Source organism: Cuculus canorus, chromosome 3 (genome assembly GCF_017976375.1).
Source record: "Cuculus canorus isolate bCucCan1 chromosome 3, bCucCan1.pri, whole genome shotgun sequence".
NCBI lineage: Eukaryota > Metazoa > Chordata > Aves > Cuculiformes > Cuculidae > Cuculus > Cuculus canorus.
In genome coordinates this window covers 66,348,388-66,371,605 of record NC_071403.1, presented here as the reverse complement: position 1 = coordinate 66,371,605, position 23,218 = coordinate 66,348,388, and the positions used below count along the sequence as shown (strand labels likewise).

General features: G+C 47.9%; 1 protein-coding gene across 6 annotated transcripts; it reads right to left on the bottom strand.

Annotated features, from left to right (window-relative positions):
- Window positions 1-1,090: 1,090 nt before the first annotated feature.
- Window positions 1,091-21,466, bottom strand: ZNF512 (zinc finger protein 512). Of its 6 annotated transcripts, XM_054061999.1 has the most exons (15): window positions 20,972-21,006; window positions 20,819-20,884; window positions 17,466-17,524; window positions 15,638-15,860; window positions 14,200-14,289; window positions 13,145-13,228; window positions 11,798-11,922; window positions 11,338-11,424; window positions 9,210-9,308; window positions 7,151-7,318; window positions 6,366-6,560; window positions 5,588-5,689; window positions 4,248-4,310; window positions 3,677-3,775; window positions 1,091-3,253 (listed from the first exon to the last, which is right to left on the bottom strand). In XM_054061999.1, exons 4-15 carry the CDS (start codon window positions 15,855-15,857, stop codon window positions 2,954-2,956), a joined length of 1,632 nt encoding a protein of 543 aa, XP_053917974.1. In that variant the 5' UTR covers window positions 15,858-15,860; window positions 17,466-17,524; window positions 20,819-20,884; window positions 20,972-21,006; the 3' UTR covers window positions 1,091-2,953. The 6 variants fall into 6 exon arrangements, with proteins under 6 accessions (XP_053917974.1, XP_053917973.1, XP_053917969.1 ...); XM_054061998.1 differs by lacking the exons at window positions 20,819-20,884; window positions 20,972-21,006 and adding an exon at window positions 21,237-21,466; XM_054061994.1 differs by lacking the exons at window positions 20,819-20,884; window positions 20,972-21,006 and adding an exon at window positions 21,237-21,329 and having other exon boundaries at window positions 15,638-15,846.
- Window positions 21,467-23,218: the final 1,752 nt, after the last annotated feature.

Genomic DNA, 23,218 nt, shown 5'->3' with positions numbered 1-23,218 from the left:
CACGCAACACCTGCAGAATTAATATCATGGTTTGTGCTGGTTTCATCACCAGCATTACAGCCCAGCAGCATCCCACGGTGATGCCAACCCTCCAGCCACACACTCATCACACAGGTCACTGGAGACTAGGGCAGAGCAGGTCACAGAGATGATCCGAGGGCTGGAGCACCTCCTGTATGAGGACAAACTGAGAGAGTTGAGGTTGTTCAGCCTGGAAAATAAAGGCTCCAGGGAGACCTTAAAGCAGCCCCCAGTACTGAAAGGGGCTCCAGGAAAGCTGGGGAGGGTCTCTTGACCAGAGAGTGCAGAGATAGGATGAGTGGAACAGTTTGAAGCTGAAACAGGAGATTTTGATATCAGGAAGAAATGTTTTTTGGGCAGCCCTAGTCTATCTCCAGCAGGCTTCAAGCGCTTCTAAAGAGATCCCAATCTTTAACAGCAGTGCAACCACCTCTTACCAGCATGAGCCAATCCAGCAAGCGAACTGCTGTAAAACCAATGGAGAATGAATGGACTGTTGGATTTTTTTTCTCCACATGCCAAGTTATGGGGGGGAATACATTACAGAATCAAGGAATCATTAAGGTTGGAAAATACCTCTCAGCTCACCCAGTCCAACTGTCAGCCCAACCCCACCATGCTGACTAAACCATGTTCCCCAAGTGCCACGGCCACATAGTTTCTGAACCCTTCCAGTGAAGACCACCACTGTTCTGGGCAGCCATAGTTTCTGAACCCTTCCGGTGAAGACCACCACTGCCCTGGGCAGCCTCTGTCACTGCTTCAACACTCTTTTGGTAATTTTTCCCTAATACCGAATCTAAACCTCCTCGGAAGAACTTGAGGCCATTTCTTCTCATACTACCACTTGTTACTTCTGTGGGTCCTGTTCTCTTCTCCCCCTGCCTTTAAGGTGGTTCTAGAGAGCAATGAGGTCTCCCCTTGGACTCCTCTTGTTGATTGTTGAAGTCACTCCACAAAATCCAGGTGGTCACAGAGTATCCATGTCTAGAAAGCAGGTTCTGGTTAGTAACTTATAAACAACAGCAAATACAACTCCAGACTGAAATCCACAAAGAAAAACCTCCTTTAATTCATGGGTTTATCGCACTGTCCATCTACTGGGTGGGAAGGCAGTAAACATGTGGTCAAAGCACAGCAGTGTAGAGTGGACACGGAGGAGAAATGGTACAGACAACCAAGGAGCACCAGACAGTGCAGGACAAGGGAGCTGGATTGTGCTGTAGGAGTGGGGACGGCGTCAAGAACACCAGACACCAAACAGACCAGAAACCACGTTCTCGCACATGTGACATTTTATTTTATTGTCTTCCGATCTTGTTGTCCTTCTTCCTGCAAACCTCATGCACCCTGCACAGAAGTCCCTGTATTTATGCTTCCAGCGCAGCACTGCAGCCATGGGGACGGAGGGTTCTAAACGGCAGCGTAGGCTGCAGGCTGCCTCACACCATTCAGGTGTTGATCCCCACACCAGACAGACCGTACTCATCTGGGTCTGCTTTGCTTACAACATGGGAGAGGCCCGTCTCAAGAGCACCCTAGCCCTGCAGCACTTCCTGCTGCCAGCGCTGGGGGGATTATTCCAATAATAACACGCAATGACCTGCCTGATCACCAGGTGCTGCAATGGCTTCCCTGCAAACTGAGCACCAGCAGCTTCGGTGGACAGTGAGAATTCACGAGGAGGTGACACAGAGCCAGCTGCCTATTTGCTTGCCTGCAAAACTGCACGGAAAAGGTCAAATTTTGCAATTCCTGGTCGGGCTGCCAGTGCTGCTGCTTCCTACTGGCTTCTGCGACATCTGCTGCATTTACAGAGCACAGGAAGATGTTCCCTGTGATCCAGAGTTCATGCCAACACATGAATTAAAACAATGAACCCTCTTCTTTTAACCTTTTCCACACAGGGAAGCCACAGCTAATATGCCTCATTCACAAATAGGGAGCAGGTGATGTCAGACAAGGAAGGCAGTGTCTACAGTGCAGAAAAAAAGGACCTTATGGGAGCACAGGCACGACAAAGAACACCACCGGCAAGGCGGTTGAGTGGAATCCGGGCTTCAGCATCAGCAAGAGTGCTATTGGAGATACATGTGGCCTTCCAGCAAGTTCATTTTGCAGGCGAGTCCGGAACAAGCAGTCTTCAGAGGGCCCGCAAAGGCATCTTATTACATTAGTTATTGGGGTCTCAGAAGGGCCAGCACATCTCCAAAAGGCTGGAGAGTGTTTATTCCTCATTGGCCTTGGAAGACTCTCCACGTACATTCAATGCCCACTGCGACAGAAAGACAGATGCTGGGGAAATACTGGGTTCCTGACGAGGGCAATAATGATGTCCCATCACTGCAAAGCAGACCAAGGCGCGTGTGCTACTGTCTGGTGGTGAGCAACATTGAGACAGTGCCTTGTGTACCAGACTGGAGCACAAGCTCTTCCGTGGCAGCGTTGCTGACAACAGGACATCTACAGGACAGGCTTGTTTCTGTGCAGACTGTGCAAGAAAGGATTCCCCCCTTAAGGAGGATTAAACCCTGTGCCTGTCAGCCCCTTATAGGGAGAACTGCTAAAAAAGAACCCTGATCTCACACTTCAGAGGAATATGACAAAACAGCTGCTGTACTGGAAACCACTAAACAAGCAACTAATGTGACCCAAACCCAGACTGTAACCAGGGCAGGAATGATGCTGGGTACGCTGCTAGTGCCACTGTCCAAGGGAAGAACGTCAGGAGAGGCAGCCTCTGTCCCACAGCTTTGGTTTGACCTCTCTCACAACTGACCAGAGGCAACAGTTCCAAAATCAAGGTTACCGAGGAGAATGCAGTCACAGTCCCAAAGACATTCAGTCACTTATAGTAGTGTTACGGGCTGTGACCCTGGCAGAAGTGGGTCTTGTAACTGAAAAGCTTTAGGATTACTCCTCTTCCTGGGATTTACTTCCGGCCTCGCTTGCGGCTGGTTTTAGGAAATTCAGCTCTCTGCGCAACTTGGAGCTCCCCTTCCTCACTGCTCACACTCTCATTGTCCACCCGCTGTGGACAACTTCTCTTACTCCTCCTCATTTTTTCAACTCCAGAAGCAGAAAGCTTCTTGGCAGACAGGGTCCCGGTTCTCTTCTTTTTGCCCCGGGTCAAAGGACGTTTCTTCCGTTGCTTCCTCTGCTCTTCCCTTTGGCGGATTTTCATCAGCTTCTCAAAGCTTTTTGTGGTAGTTGTGTTCACATCAAACCAGTCCTGGAGGGTTTAAAAGGCAATAAATTGGTACTGGTAGTGGAAATACCATACAGAGTCTACCAGGGCTTGTAATAAAGCTGCCTTGTGGGACAGGGGTTTCCAAAATGTGAAATTTAGAAAGACAGCTGCTTAACAAATATCTATTCTTTGATATTCCTCCTCAGGTGTCACCACCTCAGAGGATTCATATTTGGTTTGGCAACCGCCTAGCTAAAGGCATGGGAAATGCTGAAGAGCTGAACTTGCTCCCCAGGCCAACACACACCTGTATTCAAGCAAACCAAAGGCCACTCAAGCCAGTCCTGTTCCAACCAGTGAGCAAGGAACAAATAACTCAGGGCAAGCAGCCAGCATTTCCTTCCCCAGACAACCCCCCACCTCCAATAACTTGGGGTTTGAGGGCTACCGTTCCACCTGCCTTACCTCAGCGTGCACAGAGTTGATGTGATACTTGACTCCACTCTCCGAAATGAACTCCTTCTCACACAGGAGACACTTGTATTTACCAGCCACAAAGTCTCCCTGGCACCAAAACAAAAATATCCATCACTAATTGCTGCCCAGAAGGCCGATACACCTGTACATGGTGTTTGCATCTTGCTCAGATATAACTCAGCAGTAAGAAGGAGACACTCTTATCCATACCAAACAATGCTTCCACAACAGGAACACTGATATTATTGACAGTTAATGCCCACAAAGCACAGGGCTGCTCTGTGACATGTTACAAGGTCTCCAGCACTATATCTGGGAAAAAATGCCCCTGTAGCTGTGAACCTACAAGTAAGACTGCAGTTTCACCAAAATGCATGCCATGAAGATGCTTCTTCCTTGCCTGAAGCAGTGTCTACAATGGCAACCCCACCAGTACACAGGGAAGCACTTGAATTGTGACTCAGATTAGCAGACGGCAGGACAACAGCTTGAACAGGGATGTATCCAAGGGACTGGGACAGTCAGGTATAAGGGCTAGTGGGTCAGGAAGGCTACCAACCAAGGTACATGTGCCGAGGTGAGACTTGAGTCCCGAGACGCTGCCGTACACTGATTCACAACCCTGAAACAATAAAAAAGTGCATGTCAGCCAAACTCTACCAAGAAATCACATCTTCCTGCCCAAGAAAGTCCTGTTCTCTGGAAGGTAATTACAAAAGGAATAAAAGAGGTAGCAGGAGGGAGATACTAGGTCTTACAAAGCCAGAAATCTTCTGGTAAATAGACCATTAAGAGAGACTTAAGCTTTCAGTGAGGTAAATATTTCCAGTTTCTGAGCACATTTAGACGACGTAAAGAGACTCCTGTCACGGTTACATTCACACAAAAGCCTGAGAAAAATAATGGCGTTTGCGTTTTGCCCGAAGCACAGCAGAGATCGATAGCAGACACAGCACAAGTATGAGACACATCAGCCTTTCCTGCCCTGCTTGTGTACCTCGTGGCACAGAAGAACACATCCCACACCAATGGAAACGATGCAAGACTGAAAACCGGGGAGACCGGTGAGGGTGGGTAGTGCAGGGGGAAGGCATCATCTCTACACCAAGCCCAGATGAAAGCCACCACTGACCCTTCGCTATGCGGCACTGTGCATCACATCTACCATCATTTCCACCAATGGGGCCATTTCTTCTCACTGGATCTGATCAGTGACTGCTGTGTGGGATTGTAAGAGACCAAGAGCACAGGTGTAAGCATTCCTGGACCTGCATTACCATGCCATAGAATCATGGAAGATTCTATGGGTGGGAAGAGACCTTATGAATCATCCAGTTCCAATACCCCTGCCATGGACAGGGACACCTTCCACGGGATGGGGCCTGAAGCTCCTGCTGGCCCCATCCAGCCTGGCCTTGAACACCTCCAGTGATGGGGCACCCACCACTTCTCTGGACAACCTGGGCCAGGGTCTCATGAGTCTTCTGTGGCCCATTTCCACCTTTCCAAAGAAAATGTAAGTGCTGTGCCAGACAAAGTCCCTCTACTCTTACATTTCCATCTCTGCTCCTTCCTCCTCCTACAATTAGATTTAGAGTGGCAGGGGGTTGTCATTTTTCTGCTGCTCCAACCTCCAAATGGACCAGCTCCCAGCTGGACAGGCAAGCTGTACCAGTCTGACACCTAGTTACTGGCTTTGATGTGGACAAACACATACCACAAGGGGTCATCCCTAGGGCAACAGTCCAAGCAGGGTCTTACACCACCAACCCACTGAGATGGAGCAGGATTTGGCTCCCACAGAGAGACAAAACGCAATTCCAAGTTTGTGGAAAGCTGTTGGCTCATACAGACCTGAAATATGTCTCCTTTGAGGCTTTAGAAACATTTAAGGATTACCTGATTTGGGCAGTGGACTCTCCGGTACATTTTTATCTCCGTTTTCCATTTGCACAGCACATCTTGACTAAACGTGGGCAGTCCAGGACGAGTGTATTTCAGCTGAGATAAAGAGATGGAATTGGAAGCTGGAAGCAGTGGTGGCTGCACATAGTGCCAAGCACATCCCTTTCTCTCCCAGATGGGGAGACAAAAGTGCTATTCCTCCTACTCCCATAGCCAAACTCTCAACAACCAATCCTTTCCTGTCTCACTGACTCTCTACAGACATAATTGAATCTGGAAATGCCCCACAACACCACAATCCAAAGCTTCCCATAACTTTGACCACAGTGATTCCTGTAAACGAACTTACCTCATTAAAATCACAACGCGTCCTTTTCCCTCACTTTCCCTGACAGCCTAAAAGATGCTCCTGGAAACTTGTAAGCTTGAAAAGCTATGAAACTACGTGGTAGCAGTGACCTACAGCCTATGACTTGTGAGTAATGCACTGCCTGAAACTACCTTCCTTACTTGCGCCCACTGAAAACTGTAATTGCAATGGGATTTGAAAGTCATTACAGCCTGCCTGGATGAAAGACTTACCCCACAGCAATTGCTACTGCAGCAATGCTGTAATCTAAGACTAGAGCGAGAAAAACACTCATCCCTCCCACAACATATTACTGCCTCAATATTGCTTTCCATGGGCCATAAACACTGGTAACACTGGGTAGATGCCAGGGCAAGACTCATCTGATGTGAAGACTCAAGCTGTATTTTTAAGGCCTTGTACCTTCCGGTCATCTGGAATCAAGTCCTGCAGAACTTTCCTCTTGGGCCACTCCTTGGCCAGCTCTTCTCCAGCTAGCTCATGGAGATAGTAGATTGCCACTTTTGCAGATCTCCTCTGGACTCTGCCTGTGGTGTTTGGCTCCCGTTTTATTTCCTTCAGGCTCTCTGTTCTTCTCTCCTCATGGAGGAAAGTGACCTGCAATGAAAGGGAAAGCAGACAAGTCTCCCTCACTGGTTCTTATTTCAGTTATACTAAATATTGTCAATAAACACTCCGCCAAATCCCTCCCATCAATGCTGCTGCAGTGGTGTTTCACTGTCACACACCCAAAGCAAGTTAGACCCACTGATCTACGCGGGGGGCGGTCAGAGCAGCAGGGCTCAAGCAGTGAGCTTCATGCAGCCACTGCTCTTGGAAGGACATCATTCACAGTGAACCCGCCAGGGGATGGTAAGCAGAGTACTGTCTGTTCTGCTCTGTCTTTGAAGAGCAAAGAAAAGCATCTCAAGTTATACATGCCAGCACCATTGTTCCGCGGAGCAAAAGTCTGGCTGTGGTAGTTTGCTGCTGCCATGGTGATTTACTATTAAAAACTTCATCCTGGTCACAGAACAGCATCAGCTGCTGCCAGAAGGAAAGTATCAAGGACAGAACACTCCAGAGAGACAGGGAATTGCAAAGATTTGCCAGCGCTAATGACCTGCCCAGCCAGCAGACAGAAGTCCATTCATGCCTCAAAGTCCAAGCGGCTAAAATACCACCACACAACGGCAGTTGATACTTACCGGCCTGTGCTTCGATCGGAGATGGTAGACAAGTCCTGCCTTTGACTTGTACGCTTTTCCACAGTGATGGCACTTCATAGCCATTTTCTCCAGCTCAGAAGCAGCCTTCCCACATTTTTTAATGTGATACAGGTATCCCATTATGCTAGTGAAGCTGCCCGTGCAGCCCTGTCAATGCAGAAGAAAAATGCATGGAAATAAAATGCTCTCCAAGTGGTGACAAGACCACTGTGTAAAGAATCCACAGCTTGCTGACCAAAGCACTATCAGCTTCTACTGCCACACTAGAGACAATCAAGGAGCAAACTTTAGTGCGAGTCTATTCAGACACACAAAACCTGGGACAAACTGTTTCTGAGAACTCCTTTGTAGGTAGTGGGCAACAGAAAATTTCAACACATGGAAAGAAGCAGCAAGATGATAAATGAGGACACACAAACCAGAAGATTCTCAGTCACGAATGGAGAAGTTGGGCAGAAAATGAGGGTTTTATACTTGGTTGACTAGTCAAACTATCTAGAACACAGCAATACTAGGGTGATAGTAAATTAAACCTTCAGCTGTCCCTAGGATACAGGGTTGGAGCACCTCCCGTACACAACAGGCTGAGGGAGTTGGGGTTGTTCAGCCTAGAGAAGGGAAGTCTGTGGGGAGACCTTAGAGCAGCCTCGCAGTACTGAAAGGGGCTCCAGGAAAGCTGGGGAGAGACCTTTTACAAGGGCATGCAATGATAGGACAAAGGGGGAATGGCTTTAAATTGAAAGGGGGGAAGATCTAGATTACACATTAGGAAGAAATTCTTCATGATGAAGGTGGGGAGGCCCTGGCCCAGGTTGCCCAGAAAATCCGTGGCTGCCCCATCCCTGAAGGTGTTCAAGGCCAGGCTGGATGGGGTCTAGAGCAGCCTGATCTTTAAGGTCCCTTCCAATTCAAATCATTCCACGATTCCATGATTCATTCTATTGTCTCATGCTGGAGTGGAGGGAAAGAACTCCAACCGTTCCTGTGGATGTAACCCACCAGAGTAACCCCTCACCCTGAACACACTGATCAACTCAACACTGAGCTTACAAATCAAACACATCAGCAAGTTTTTAGTGTCCATCTGGCTCCATCCCCTTTTCTAGCTGCAGCCAATCAATATTTTCAGAAACCACAGGCAATCTCACAGGGTTAACTATGCATAAAAATATCTTCCCAGCTATCACAAACAACTTAAGCAAAGAGCAGAAGTACACATTAATATAATACTTCTGGTGCACACAAGAAACAATCTCGTGTTCTCTCAATCGCCCTCAGAGACAGCAACACAACAAACACTCAGTTTTTTTTATGAAACAGGTGGTGAGACCAAGGCCAGTTGGATGGAGCTCTGAGTAGCCTCATCTGGTGGGAGATATTCCTGCTCATTGCAGATGACCGCTAATGGTCCCTTCCCACCCAAAGTATTCTGTGACACTTTGGCTTAAAAGCATAGCTAGGATCTTCAAATAAATCCAGGACCCCGAAGGGGTCCAGAGGAGGCCATGAAGATGATCTGAGGGCTGGAGCACCACCCATATGAGGACAGGCTGACAGAGTTGGAGTTGTTCAGCCTAGAGAAGAGAAAGCTATAGGGACCTTAGAGCAGCTTCCAGTGCTAAAAGGGGCTCCAGGAAAGCTGGGGAGGGGCTCTTGATCAGGAGATTTCAGGGATAGGATGAGGGGGAATGGTTTGAAGCTGCAAGAGGGGAGACTGAGATGAGATCTTAGGAAGAAATGCTTTCCTGTGAGGGTGGGGAGGACCTGGCCCAGGTTGCCCAGAGAATCTGTGGCTGCCCCTTCTCTAGAGGTGTTCAAGGCCAGGTTAGGTGGGGCTTGGAGCAACCTGATCCAGTGGGAGGTGTCCCTGCCCACGGCAGGGGATTGGAACTGGATGGGCTTTGGGGTCCCTTCCAACCCAAAGCATTCTATGATTCTATGAAATCCAGCTCTGCCCAGCACCACAGCACATCCAGCACAACTCTCACAACACATCCGCTACTGTTTAATGTGGGATACTTGGCGCAATGCGGCTTACCTCCCTTGAACACTTTAGTTTTCCCATACGCTTCAAAACCTTGCGAAGACGGTCACGTTCAAGCTGCTCATCCAGTTCTCCTCCCTCCTTCATAACCGGCTAAAGCACAGCAGAAAGATGAAAGAAAAGCACAGGATGCTTAGCATTTACAGTTCTTCTCATAGGGAATTCACTACTCAATCTAGCTACTGAAGGAAAACTTCTAAAATAATTAGATCTCTGCAATGTATGATTTTACAGAAGTGTATCTAACACAATAATCACTGTCTATATCCCAGAACAACTGAATTACCTTTAAAACCACCTTGCAGGTAAGAGTTTTAATATTTAGATAGCTTTCTATGAACAAAACCTCAATCAGAAATAGTCCCAAACTACAGCTGCTGGCAAGGACAAGGGTACATATTTACATAATTGCTTTTCTCCCCTTCTGCCTGTGGAAAGTACTTACTCTTCTCTGCCACACATTTTTGACATTTACTGGTCTACCATTTCCACTTTGCCTGACTAAAGCTAAGCAGAGTAACTGCCTGTAAAGGTTATGCCACTGTGCTAAACTACCAGGACAGGACAGGCTGTATCCATGGGCTGAGACCAACTGCATGAGATTCAACAAGGCTGAGTGTTGGGTCCTGCACTTGGGTCACAACAACTCCATGCAGCGCTCCAGGGTTTAAGAGGAGTGGCTGGAAAGCTGCCTGGCAGAGAAGGACCCAGGGGTGTTGGTTGACAGCTGGGTAAACACGAGCCAGCAGTGGCCCAAGTGGCCAAGAAGGCCAAGAGCATCCTGGCTTGCATCAGGAACAGTGTGGCCAGCAGAAGAAGAGAAGTGATCCTTCCCCTGTACTCAGTGCTGGTGAGGCTGCACCTCAAATACTGTATTCAGTTTTTGGCCCCTCACTACAAAAAGGACATCCAGAGTGCATCCAGAGAAGAGGAACAGAACTGGGGAAGAGTTTAGAGCACAAACCTTATGAGGAGTGGCTAGTGGAGCTAGGGCTGGTTAGTCTGGAGAAAAGGAGACTGAGGGGAGACCTCATCGCTGTCTACAACCTCCTGAAAGGAAGTTGCAGTGACGTGGGTTGGTCTCTTCTCCTTGGTAGACAGCAACAGGATAAGTGTAAGTGACCTCAAGATGTGCCAGGGGAGATTTAGGTTGGCTATGAGGAACAATTTCTTTACTGAAAGGGTTCTCAGACACTAGCACAGGCTGGCCAGAAACACCCTGGAGGTGTTTAAAAGATAAGTAGATGTCATACTTGGGGACACGTTCTGGTGGTGGACTTAGCAGGGCTGGATTGATGGTTCGACTCGATGATCTTAAAGGTCTTTTCCAAACAAAACCGTTCTATGATTCTGTACAGCTCAAGTTCTTCTCTGTTCTCTCTCTGATGGTTACTGTACATTATTTCCTACACTACCTTATAATATTACACCTAGACTGAATAAAAAGTTAAAACTGAATAACGGACCTATTCCTCCATGCCAGAACATGACCCCTAGCCTGCTCCATTTACCTGTGCAGCTGTAAGTTCAGAAACCACAGCACTAGGAACTACATAAAAAATATCAGTAACGAATTATCTAAGCCTTACGCAAACTTCCAAATTACTTTTCTAAAGTTCTTTAATTCATTTTCACAACTACAGCAGGAGACATGGCCTTCTTTAAAGTTACGGCAAAGAGGAAAAGCAGATTGCAGTATTGCATCTTTACAGTAAACAGAGACAAGAACTAAACTGCTGCTTCTGCTTTGTACTTGAAAAGAACTGAAATCTGCTCTGCTCTGGGTGTAGAAAGACTCTTACTTTCTAGCAAAGGACTGAAAACTGCAGCCTAACGAGCAATCGTTTTTCTTCTAATTGAGAATGCCTTTTATGTGTTACACACAACCAACCTAAAGAGAAACCCATCTTCCCTTTCTCAGATGCAGCGTGCCTACCGTCTCTGGTGACTTTCCCCTCTCTTCTCAGATGTCAGATCTCACAGGAAAAATAACAGCTACTTAAGATTTGAACAGCTACAACACCTGGGAAAGCATACCACGTTTTTGTTTCTCTGTGCACCACGGAAGGAACAAAAGCCTCTCTTGCCTGTAGAACTTCTAGATGCCCCACAGTTGTGTTACCTGGTTGTTATGGTCTGCCATGACGTGGTATTTCATCCCTCCTAAAGACTTCAGCTGCTTTCCACAGTGATGGCACGTGAACATCTCCTAGAAACAAACAAGGACATGGTGCGTGCAACTGTAAATTAACCAAAGCAGCAGGAAACTCTCTGGGGGAAAGGAGCAGGAGAGCAGAACATTTTGAGACTGGTAACTGTCCATTAAGAACAGAAGAGATTTTATGGAGCCTAAAATTTAGGGCAACAAGGAAATACCTACACCTTTGTTCACTAACCCAAACCTCCAACGAAAGGCTAAGCAAGAAGCATCAAGGCCTCTGACAGCTGCTTTAAGGACTCTGACTTAGAGACATAATGAGATGAAACTGGTTTTAAATGCAACACCAAACAGTGTGCAGACATTTCTGCCAGTAAGCTGCAGAGGAGTCAAGAAAACATTGGTCATCTCTTTGTGGTCTTACCTGCCTGCAATTTAACATGTGCTTCTTCAGTCCTTCTACAGTCTTCCTCGCCACAGCCCGGCACGTGGGGCAGGTAACTCGGCCCTTCTCTTGAATTTCCAAAGACCATTGTTCTTCCACGCTACCTGTCAAAGCAAAGGGTTTGGAATAGAACTGCAAACACAATATCTTTATTCTTCCTTCATTGTGCACATGAATTCTGGAAGGAAACAGGTCACACGCTATCAAACTTGTGTCCAGCTACACTTCAACAGCTTGGGCAGCTTCAAACATCTCAGGTAACAAAGCAGACATCTCTCCTAAGGGGCCATCATTTCATAAAAGCCCTTTAGTCCTATTATCCCCCTGTAAGGAGTGTTCTTCCACTTGTTCAGCAGAGACTTCTCCTTCATTCACTTTTATTACACAATTATTTCAGCATGCAGAGTAAAACTTTCTTTCAGCAAAAAGGGTTTCAGAATACAAGTAGTCACAGATGTGACAGCTTCAGACAAAGCCCGCAGTTCAGTTCTACCCATCAAATCTTTCCAACTCCACTTATGTCAGCCATCAGCATTGGCACTGACAGAGAACAGAGCTGCACCACCAGGCCAAGTTACTCAATAGCCAGGGAAAAACATCCTGTTTCCAGTTCCTGGCCTCTTTTAGAAATGCCAAGCAAAAAGCCTGGCATAATCCACAAGGATTAAAAAAGACTGTAGTGGGTTCTGGGAAGAAAATAGCTTAGTAGCCACTTGCATGAAATCTTGTCATAAAATGATCTCAAGGCTTCCCTCTTCATCCAGCAGTAACAGCCTCGGGTTGTCCCTCCCTAGGCAGTAAGGAAGAAGCCTGTGAGCCAAGCAGCCCTTGGCAGAAACTGGGGTATTTAATGAGTGCTGTGAGCTACACACACCAAGTCATTCCACGTGCTAAATAATGTTATTTCTCATGACAGACTGCCTGGGTCTTTCGCTACCAGGTTACCAGAAGAGGTGATCTGGCCGCAACAGCTACAAAGATTTTCCTGCAAACATATTCTGCTGAGTGAAAAAGTACAAATATTTTTGAGTTTTACAGTTTTACTATTTCACCAGCCTTTTGCTCAGTTTAAAAAGCGACTTCTCCTTCCCTATTCCATTACACAGGCACAAAACCACACAGAACTACACTGTTAGCAAGCGTGCAGTCTGTCCAATCCTGCTCTGCCATACTGACGCTGGGCAGGAAGGACAGCAACCAGTTTTTCCTTGTCAATAGCAAAGTGAACAACGAAATGGAAACATCAGAAACGCAGCTGAACTTGGAACTACATTTATCTTTCAACTGCTTTAAAAACGGTTCTGAACAGCTGCTGCTTCTTCTTACCTGGGCCATAAGTCTCCGGTTCTTTCTGAACAGAGTGGCCTTTTGTCTTCGAGTTTTGTTGTGTTCCAACTTGCTGTTTTTTCCCTGTCATAACACAAAAAAGAGAGACCAGAAGACTTAATTCTGTGAGCCTTGTTACAAACGAACAGGGATTTTTTGCTAGGAGGCTATTTCATCTGCTGTCTCAAAACCACTCATTCAGAAACGTGCAATGCTTTTTTTCTTTATTTTAAAGGAATTTCAATATCATGTTCCCAACTCCCTTTCAAAATTCATAGCCATTTACAGCTGCAGGCTTAGCCCAGTCCAGATATTTGTGTCTGTACGGTTGCTCATACAGAAAGCTCGGGGGATGAGCACTCTTCACCCTGAAACACCCTCTGTTTACAGAACAGCTGAGTCAACCCGACTTGTTTACAATCACATGGACAGTCCTATTTCTCTGCTCACTCTTGTCTTCTTTACACTAAACCACTGCTATTGCTTCCGTGTTTTCTCATGGGTTATGCTTTTTGCTTTCTTCTCTCTTAAGCTGGTCTGCACACTTCCTGAACTGCAGTGCCCACTGCTGGAAGTGGCACTCCGAGTGCAACCCTGCGTTAGAGCAAAAGAATCACTTCACACGTGTGAAAGTCTACATTCCTGCTCAAACACCTCAGCACAACATCAGCCTTCTTAAAAAGCAGTATGGCACTGCTGGTTCCTGTTCAGCTTTTAGTATGTTACAAATCTCAAACCCTCTTCTGAAGAACTGACACCCATGAGGACATTCTTCATTTTCCAGCTGTGGTAATATTTCTTCCTAACTACAGTAACTTCAACTTTTTAGCAGACTAACCTATACTTGTCCTACTCCCTTTCCTTCCTCATTCATTAGACTTCTAAGAGAGACTGAAATAATAACAATAATCTTGCACTGTAAAACAGAAACAGTCAATGATCTCCTATAACAAGATACCCACAATCAGAAATAGAGCTGTATGACAGCAGAGGATGAGAAGAAGCCTAAAGTATCCATAGGCTTGTAACTAGGAGTTACAAGTTATTTGTATTACCCGAAATCTTCTGCTTCTTCTTGGGAGAGTCTTTGAGATCTTCACCTTCTGCTTGTTCAGATTTTCTCTTGCCTTTCGATAGTGCTTCTCCTGTTAAGGATCAAGAACAGCAATGCTTCAGTCTCGCTAGTCAGTCTGAGTAACAGCTCTGAGTCTGCTGCTGCTTCATCTTATCCTCATATTCAATGCTTTAAAAAAACTACAGTAATCTTTGTAAGGCACCTGGACCCCAGTGAGCTCAACAAGCCTTTTGACCCCGTAACATGAGGCATTCCACAGCCTGCAGTCCTCCTACACAGTAGATCTGGAAGAAACAGTGCTTCAGCATGGTCTGGGACAATAATCCTCCTTGGGAAGAGAGTTGGAAGGTGCAAGGCAATGTCATAAAGAGATCATCTGCACAAAACCAAAAGGGAGCATAGAGAAACACCAGCAGGCAGGGAAACACAAGTAATATCCTGCCTCCCCTCACTGTTCTCAGGCCGCTCCAAGTCTTATCTCCACGAACACAAGAGGAACAATGGCAGGCAGGGGAATGCAAATTATGCACTCAAAGAAACAGACACCTTCCTCCCAGTTCTGTCCCAGGAGACCCACCAGGATGAGTCAACGGAAGCTGCTCTCTGGAGTGCCCTATGGAACGGAGAAAGGGGGGAGCGGTGGGAAGGGAGAGTGTAGTGTTAACACCCAGGGCTGTGTGACACGTGGGATGCAAGCAAAGAGCAGTTTGGGATTACACAGGACTGGGATGTTCAGGAGCATTACCAAAGGAAGTGAAAGGGAAAGAAATAGCTAATTTGTGGAGGATCAAGTGCAGGAAAACAGAGGTGTAAGAGGGTAGAAGCCTCTTGCTTGTAAAGAGGTGGTCGGTCTGTCTGGTCGTGCCTGACACCAGATCAGAGGGAGCATGGCAGAGCAGTGGCTACAAGCATGAGCCTGCCTGTAAGGGGGTCCACACCATCAACCAGCGCAGCTCTGCAGGCTGCGGGTGCATCCACGTGCCAGGAACTGAGAATACCAAGATCCATAGGCTGGATACCAAGTAAACTGCTTGAGTCCAGCTCCAGGACAGATCCACATCACACATCTGTGTGCACACACACATGTACACATACATAGAACCATAGAATCATGGAATGGCTTGGGTTGGGACCTCAAAGCCCATCCAATTCCAATCCCCTGCCATGGGCAGGGACATCTCCCACTGGATCAGGTTGCTCAAAGCCCCATCCAGCTTCTTGGCTACCAGGGCTCACTGCTGGCTCATGGTCAACTTGCTGTCAACCAGAACCCCCTGATCCCTTTCCGTAGGGCTCACCTCCAGCCTCTCGCTCCCCATGTATATCCAGAGTTGCCACGGTCTATCTAAGTAATCTAATCTCTCATAAAAGAGCCAGAGAGAAAAACAGTTTTGCATTGAGCCAAGAGCTATGAGTACCTTTTTTTTCGGAAGACTTGTTAATGCTGTTTTTTATTCCTCTCATTTCCAACCAGTAAGCAGGCCTGCGAATGGTCCGCTTGCTTCTGGACACTGCGCTTCCATTCTCTCGGCTCTTCAGTGACGAAGAAGAAACATTGCTGACTGTCTCATCATAGCTACTGTTCAGTCCCAGTGCCGTAGTTTCTACCTCCTTCAGTTGCTTAGACCTGGAAAACATCAGCTTGAAACTCCATTTATGTACGTGAACATACACACACTTCCACAATAACCTGACAGACAACATCTGTTTCATCTTCCTGAGCACTCTAAAAATTCACCTCGCAGCTCACTGCATCTCCTGAGTTTTGTGAACTGAATAGGCCAGCAAGACAAAACACCCTAAACGCTATTTTTCAGCACATCTTTTAGAGAATGACATTAGCAAGTTATTCAAGAAGAGCAGAAAAAAATATTCATCCTACGCCAAACCTTCAACTTCAGAAGTGGGAACAAGTTAATCTCAATTTAAAAATACACATTTATCCATAAGCAAACAGTGTGGGATATACGAATTCTTCTGCATCCCATCATGACAAGAGACCTTTTCTATCCCATGAAGGGCAAGATCTCCTTCAGTGTGTATTCCTAACACTACACCATTAAAAGACTTAACACCAGTAAGAACTTTAACCAGCAAAGCTTTCAGCAATGAAGGCAGCCATACACTCTACCCTACCAATCACACCATGTTAAGGCTCATTTAGAGCAGCCAGAAGTGCTGACTTTCCTTCCTAGAGATCAGAGGGAACTTCGCTTCCCTGTTTCCCAATACTCCTCACACCACGGGAAAGCTTATATATTCATACCACTGTTCAACAGTGAAGCGATGAGGTGTCACAGGCAGACAGAGCGTCTGCTCTCCGGGCAAATACTAATTGTAACGTACTAATTACTAGCACTAATGTGAGAGGAAAGAATCACAGAGTCATGGAATCATAGGATGGTTTGGGTTGGAAGGAACCTTAAAGCCCATCCAGTTCCAAACCCCTGCCATGGACAGGGACACCTCCCACTGGATCAGGTTGCTCCAAGCCCCGTCCAACTTGGCCTTGAACACCTCCAGGGATGAGGCAGCCACTACTTCTCTGGGCAACCTGGGCCAGGGCCTCCCCACCCTCACAGGAAAACATTTCTGCCTGAGATCCCATCTCCACCTCCCCTCTTTCAGCTTCAAATTGTTCCCCCTCATCCTATCCCTTCACTCCCCAATCAAGAGCCCCTCCCTGGCTTTCCTGGAGCCCCTTTCAGTACTGTAAGGTTGCCTAAGGTCTCTGAAGCAGTTCACTTGAATGACAACTGCGATGGCCACTCAAGCAATCCTCTCTACACCCTGAGCTGTGGAGATCACACTCTAATACATTAGCCCAGGCAGTAACATGCATTGGACACCGATGGTCCAGGCCAGACCAGTACACACCGTGTGTAAGGAGGTACTGCAGGAGGGTGGGGAGAGGAGTTCTCAAATTAAAGCCTTTCCATTGCAATCACACTCAAAATACATAGATCTGGGAACACTATTGGGCCTGGAACATAAAATATTTATCTTCCCAGTGTTAAAATCCTTTTAAAAACAATAAATGAAAGCTAATGCCCCTGGAAACGTCAGAAAAGCACTTTTCCTACAAACTAAAAAGCAAAGTCAGCTGAGACTCTAATCACACAAACCCAAACAGCTACAGCTCTCAAAATTCAGAATATTATGTAAAGACCAGATATGGTTTTCCAACAGGAATCTCTCAGCTTTTTTCTTGCCCTCAGTCAAATGAGACAAGGAACATTCACCTACTTTTTGCTTCCTGGTGACCGCTTGTCCTTCTGCTGTCTGCGATGTCCAGGCCGGGTGTCCTAACAAAGCAAAACAACCCATGTTAGCAGCAGCATTTTTTCCTCTTTTTGCCCCTTTTGCTTTTCAGTTAAAACCAACCACCTGTGCTTCAAGGGTGTGCATGTCATTCTCTGGAAGAGAAACCACTGCTCTCTCTATAAAGATATGTTTAACCTGTTCGACTCCAGCTGAGCTGGAATCAGACCAGGGATGCGTCCCCCCCACCACACTCCCCCATGTGAAAGCCACCATTCCCCTCACACCAAGGGACGATAGTATTCTTTGTCTCAAATCCATCCAGTGGTGCCCACTTTCTGCCTGGACTTCATCACAGGACAACAAATATTTTCTAACTTGCTAGTTTCTACACAGTGCTTCTTTTTTCCTTAATTAAATAATTCTTGCATTTACAAAACCTTAGAGCAGCCTCTAGTACTGAGAGGGGCTCCAGGAAAGTTGGGGAGGGGCTCTTGATCAGGGAGAGCAGGGACAGGATAAGGGGGAATGGTTTGAAGCTGCAAGAGGGGAGATTGAGATGAGATCTTAGGCAGAAATGTTTTCCTGTGAGAGTGGTGAGGCACTGGCCCAGGCTGCCCAGAGAAGTGGTGGCTGCCCCATCCCTGGAGGTGTTCAAGGCCAGGTTGGATGGGCCTTTCAGCAACCTGATCCAATGGGAGGTGTCCCTGCCCAGTGCAGGGGAATTGGAACTAAATGGGCTTTAACGTCCCTTCCCACTCAAACCTTTCCATGGTTCTGTGATTCTATGACGTTCCCAAGTCAGGATAAACAACTCATTTGCTGTACATTGCTTGTGGCCTGTTGTCCATCATTTATCACCTTCTTCAAGGACTCAATGTCACTCTTCATTGGGAAAATGAATGAAGGAATAAAACCTTGGTCATACAGACCAGAAAACAAAAATCACTGCCCAGCAGAATTACACGAAATACCAAGATGGTAACCTAGGAACAGAGGCAGGATTTTGCCACATACAGGAACTGGCTAAGAATCATAGAATGCTTTGGCTTGGAAGGTTGCAGGTCATCCAGTCCAACCCCCATTTCCCCAGAAACTGGAAATAAAAAATAAAGAATATGGATAAATTACCTTCTTCAGAGAAAGCTGTAATGCACATTATCAACTGCACCACGCTATTAAGTGGTTTAGTTATAAGAAATAAATGCTACACATTATCTGGGGAAACAGCGAACAGGGATACGACAGTATTTGAAGCTGTCATGAAAACGTGATGACTTGCGAGGAGGAGATGCCGAGAAACTGCAGGTGCTCAACCAAAACCAGGGAACAGGCAGTTTCAAGGCAAATGAAATTCACCACTAAAATATTAAAACTAAAAAAACTTAACGTCAATCTGTCCCTTATGCTCTTGCCTTCTCATTTATGCAGAGCAGCAGGCAGCAGTCCGCTCTGCCAGGACCACAGATGGGGAGAGAAACCCCAAACGCCACATGGGGAGTTCAGAGCAGGCACCAACATCATCCAGAGAGCATAACTACAGAGTGGCCAACTCTCCTTGGGCATCCAGAGCAAGCTTTTGCTCACGGAAAGGTTAGGGAAGCCGCAAGAGAGAAATTCACGACAGCTTGATCAATGATTTCACAATCCCATCTTGACTTCTTTGGAAGAAAAGCCAACTGAGTGTTTGTGTGTGATAGCCAAATCTCAACATCAGAAACAGGGAGACCTCAACAAGGAGCAGCATGGAAAAACAAGGCCTTTGGGGTTACCACAACAGAAGCAACCGAACAGGCAGCAGGCTCTGCTGCCATCAGCCAGCCTCATCCATCCTCAGAACCCAGATGAACGACAAACATGGCACATGTGATTTCATCCTGGCTTGGATCAGCCATAATGTGGCCAGCAGGAGCAGGGAAGGGATCACCTCCTCAGACTTCATGCCAGTGAGGTTGCAACTTGAATCCTGGATTCAACTCTGGGCTCCTCACTACAGGAAAGATCTTGAGAGGCTGGAGCACGTTTGGAGAAGTGGAACAGAGCTGGGGAAGGGTCTGGAGCTCAGGGGTTCTGGGAGCGACTGAGGGACCTGGGGCTGTTTAGTCTGGAAAAGAGGAGGCTGAAGGGAAAACTCATCGCTCTCTGCAGCTCTCAGAAAGGAGTTTGGAGGCAGGCACAGGTCAAGCTCTTCTCCCAAGTACCAAGAATAAACAGCCTCAAGTTGCACCAGGGAAGGTTTAGACTGGATATTAGGAAAAACTCCTTCACAGAAAGAGTGATGAAGCCCTAGCAGTCTCCCCAGGGCAGTGGTGGAGTCCCCATCCCTAGAAAGGTTCAAAAAAACCCCAAACAACGAGGCTATGGCACTTAAGGACATGGTGGGGCTGGCCTGACAGTTGGACTAGATGAAGCTTCAATGTCTCTTCCAACCTGAATGAGCCTTCCTTTCTGAGGAGCTGACAGCAGCAATGATGAATGTTTTGAATGGCTTTCACTTGTACAGTGTACTTCCCACCTCAAAACAGGGACCCGAAGTATGCAGGAGCATCCCACTGCTGGATGCACGGAAAACCAAAAAGCCAACTTCCTTACACAGGTCATAAAAAGAAAAACAGCAACCCAGAGCCCCAGAAGATGAGAAGACTCCATGCATGCACAGGCCATTCCTGACTCCCTATGTCCCGTGACACATTCCCAGGACCACAGCTGGCTTCTGGGGACAGCTGCTCCAAACAATGCACCAGGAAAGACAGAGCCCAGGCACATCCCAGGAGTTCTCCCCGAGGCTAGGATCATGGAGTAGAGGCTGCCAGTGGGAGCACTTGGTGTGACAAACCTTACCCAGATAGAAACCCAGGAAAAGGGCTGGTTGATAGCTCCGTACCCTGTGGGGAACTCCCAGATCTCCATTCCCCACACACTCCACGGAATATGGGCTCCTGCCACAGACACCAAACACAGCACCAGTTCCAGAGCACTGGGCACTCACCGGAGCAGCAGGGAAGCAGCAGTACCGGTTCTGGAGCCCCCCGGCACTCACCAGTTCCCGGGGGAAACAGTGCCAGTTCCAGAGCCCTGGCACTCATTGGGGCAGCATCAGTTCCCTGGGGCAGTAGCACCAGTTCCAGAGCCTTGGGCATTCTCTGGAGCCCCTAAGGAAGCAGTGCCAGTTCCAGAGCTCCCAGGACAGTGGCACTGGCTCCAGAACCTCCGGGCACTCACCGGAGCCCTCCGGGGCACTCACAGGGGCAGCACTGGTTCCAGAGCCCCTGGCACTCACTGATACAGCACCGGTTCCTGGGAGCAGCAGCACCAGTTCCGGAGCCCCTGGCACTCACCGGAGCAGCACTGGTTCCTGGGGGCAGCAGCACCGGTTCCAGAGCCCAAGGCACTCACTGGAGCCCCTAAGGAAGCAACACCGGTCCCGGAGCCCCTGGCACTCACCGGTTCCTGGGGGCAGCAGCACCGGCTCCATAGCCCCCAGCACTCACCGGAGCCCCCAGCGTAGTGGTACCGGTTCCGTAGCCCCAGGCACTCACCGGGGCAGCACCGGTTCCAGAACTCCAGCACTCACCAGAACCCCCGGGGTCAGCAGCACCGGCTCTTAAGCCCCCGGCACTCACTGGAGCCCCAGGGCGGCGGCACCGGTTCCGGAGCCCCGGGCGCTCACCGGAGCAGCACCGGTTCCCGGGGGCAGCGGCACCGGCAAGCACCGGCAGCCCCCAGCGCTCCCCGCACCCCGCCGCCCGCACTCACCGCGCCGCCGCCCCGCATGGTCCCGGTGCCAGTGCGGCTCTCGCCACGTCGGCGCGCGCTCCGCCCGCTTCCGGCCGCGCCTCCCGACCCGACCCGGGGCGGGCGCTGGCGGAGGAGCAGGGGGGGGATGGCTGCCGTGGGAAGAGACCTCAGACCCAAACAGTCCCGCCCCGCCGTGAACACGGGCACCGCCGCGGTGGCAGCCCTGTCCGGACACCGAGAACGCCGGGAAATCGGCGCCCCGAGGCTCCTGTGGGGTTTATAAAGCGAGCATCCCGCCTCAGGGCTGGGCACAGGAGCGGGGACCCCCACACACCGTGTGCAGAGACAGGAGCGGGGACAGAATCGATTTCCCACCTAGAGGCACATGGATAAATTTCCCTTAAGTCTTATGCATCTTCTGTTACTTCCCAAGGTCTAATTTTAATGTTATTATGAACTTCACACCAGTCAAATCTCTTGCTAATGTGGAGCTGGATCCACCTCTCGGCCTGTTCCTGCCTTTGGGATGAGGAAAGGCTGCAAACAGAGGGGATCGCAGGAGCCACATCTGCTCAGCACAGATCACACAGAGCACAAGGCGTTGTCATCCCCAAAGAATGAACAGGGTCTGGAAAAACACTGCTTGAAAGAAAACGTGCAATCAGAGGGACGTTCCGTGTAACTTTCGAAAAATACAATTACTTAGATGAAACTTTACTTAAATAAAAAATATTTGAGCTTTTGTAATAGTAACCACTTGTTTCCTGTGGCCACTGGACAGGCTGAGAGACTTGGGCTTGTTCAGCCTGGAGAAGTCTCGGAGGAGACCTTACAGTGGCCTTCCAGTCCCTGAAGAGGCTACAAGAAAGCTGGGGAGGGGCTGTTTACAAAGGCTTGTAGTGATGGAATGAGCGGCAATGAGTATAAACTGGAGCGGGGCAGATTTAGACTAGACATAAGGAGGAATTTCTTCATGATGACAGTGGTGAGGCACTGGCACAGGTTGCCCAGGGAAGTTGTGGCTGCCCCATCCCTGGAGGTGTTCAAGGCCAGGCTGGATGGGGCCTTTCAGCAACCTGATCCAATGGGAGGTGTCCCTGCCCATGGCAGAGGGGTGCAATGGGATGATCTTTAAGGTCTCTTCTAACCCAAACTATTCCGTGATTCTGTGATTGCAGAAGCCACATCTGCTCAACACAGATCACACTGAGCACAAGGCATTCTCTTCTCCAAAGAATGAACAGGGTCTGGAAAAACACTGCTTGAAAGAAAACATGCGATCAGAGGTACATTCTGTGTAACTTTCAAATAAACAATATTATTTAGATGAAATTTTACTTTAGCTTAAATAAAAAATATGCGACTTTTTGGAATAGTAACCACTTCTTGCATCAGGGTAGGATTCTCACTGCTATGCCCACCCCGCCATAGAATCATAGAATTGCTTGGTTGGAAAAGACCTTTGAGATCATCAAGTCCAACTGATACAAAATGTTTTCGTTCAAGCAGTGTTCTTCCAGACCCTGTTTATTCTTCGGAGATGACAACGCCTTGTGCTCTGTGTGACCTGTGCTGAGCAGATGTGGCTCCTGCAATCCCATCTATTTGCAGCCTTTCCCCATCTCCAATGCAAGGTCTGAGCTGGCTCCAAAGCTCCAAATGAGCAAGAGATTTGACTGGTGTGAAGTTCATAATGGCATTAAAATTATACCTTGGGAAATAATAGAAGACGCATAAGATTTAAGGGAGAATTTTTCTATGTACCTGTAGGTGGGAAATTGATTCTAACCCAGCTATTCTCTCGCTGCACGCAACTGATGGTGTGAGAATTCATTGATAAATTTTGCTGCAGCTGGTGTGCATGTTTAATTATCATATATATTTCTATTCTCATATAAATCTGTCTTCTCTCAAGAGATAATATGCAGACAATCTCCAGACATGGATAAATAACCTGAAAGAATATGTTCACTTAGAGTTGCAAGAATTTATTGATGTGC

Excerpts from the sequence above, each read along its gene's own strand:
- ZNF512 (XM_054061993.1), bottom strand. The coding sequence starts at position 20,955 with ATGGAGCCGGTGCTGCTGCCCCCAGGAACCG. Across the intron at positions 17,525-20,924 it reads GCTGCTGCCCCCAGGAACCG|GACACCCGGCCTGGACATCG; the intron begins GTGAGTGCCAGG and ends TTGCTTTGTTAG. Across the intron at positions 11,923-13,144 it reads ACCGGAGACTTATGGCCCAG|GTAGCGTGGAAGAACAATGG; the intron begins GTAAGAAGAAGC and ends TTGCTTTGACAG.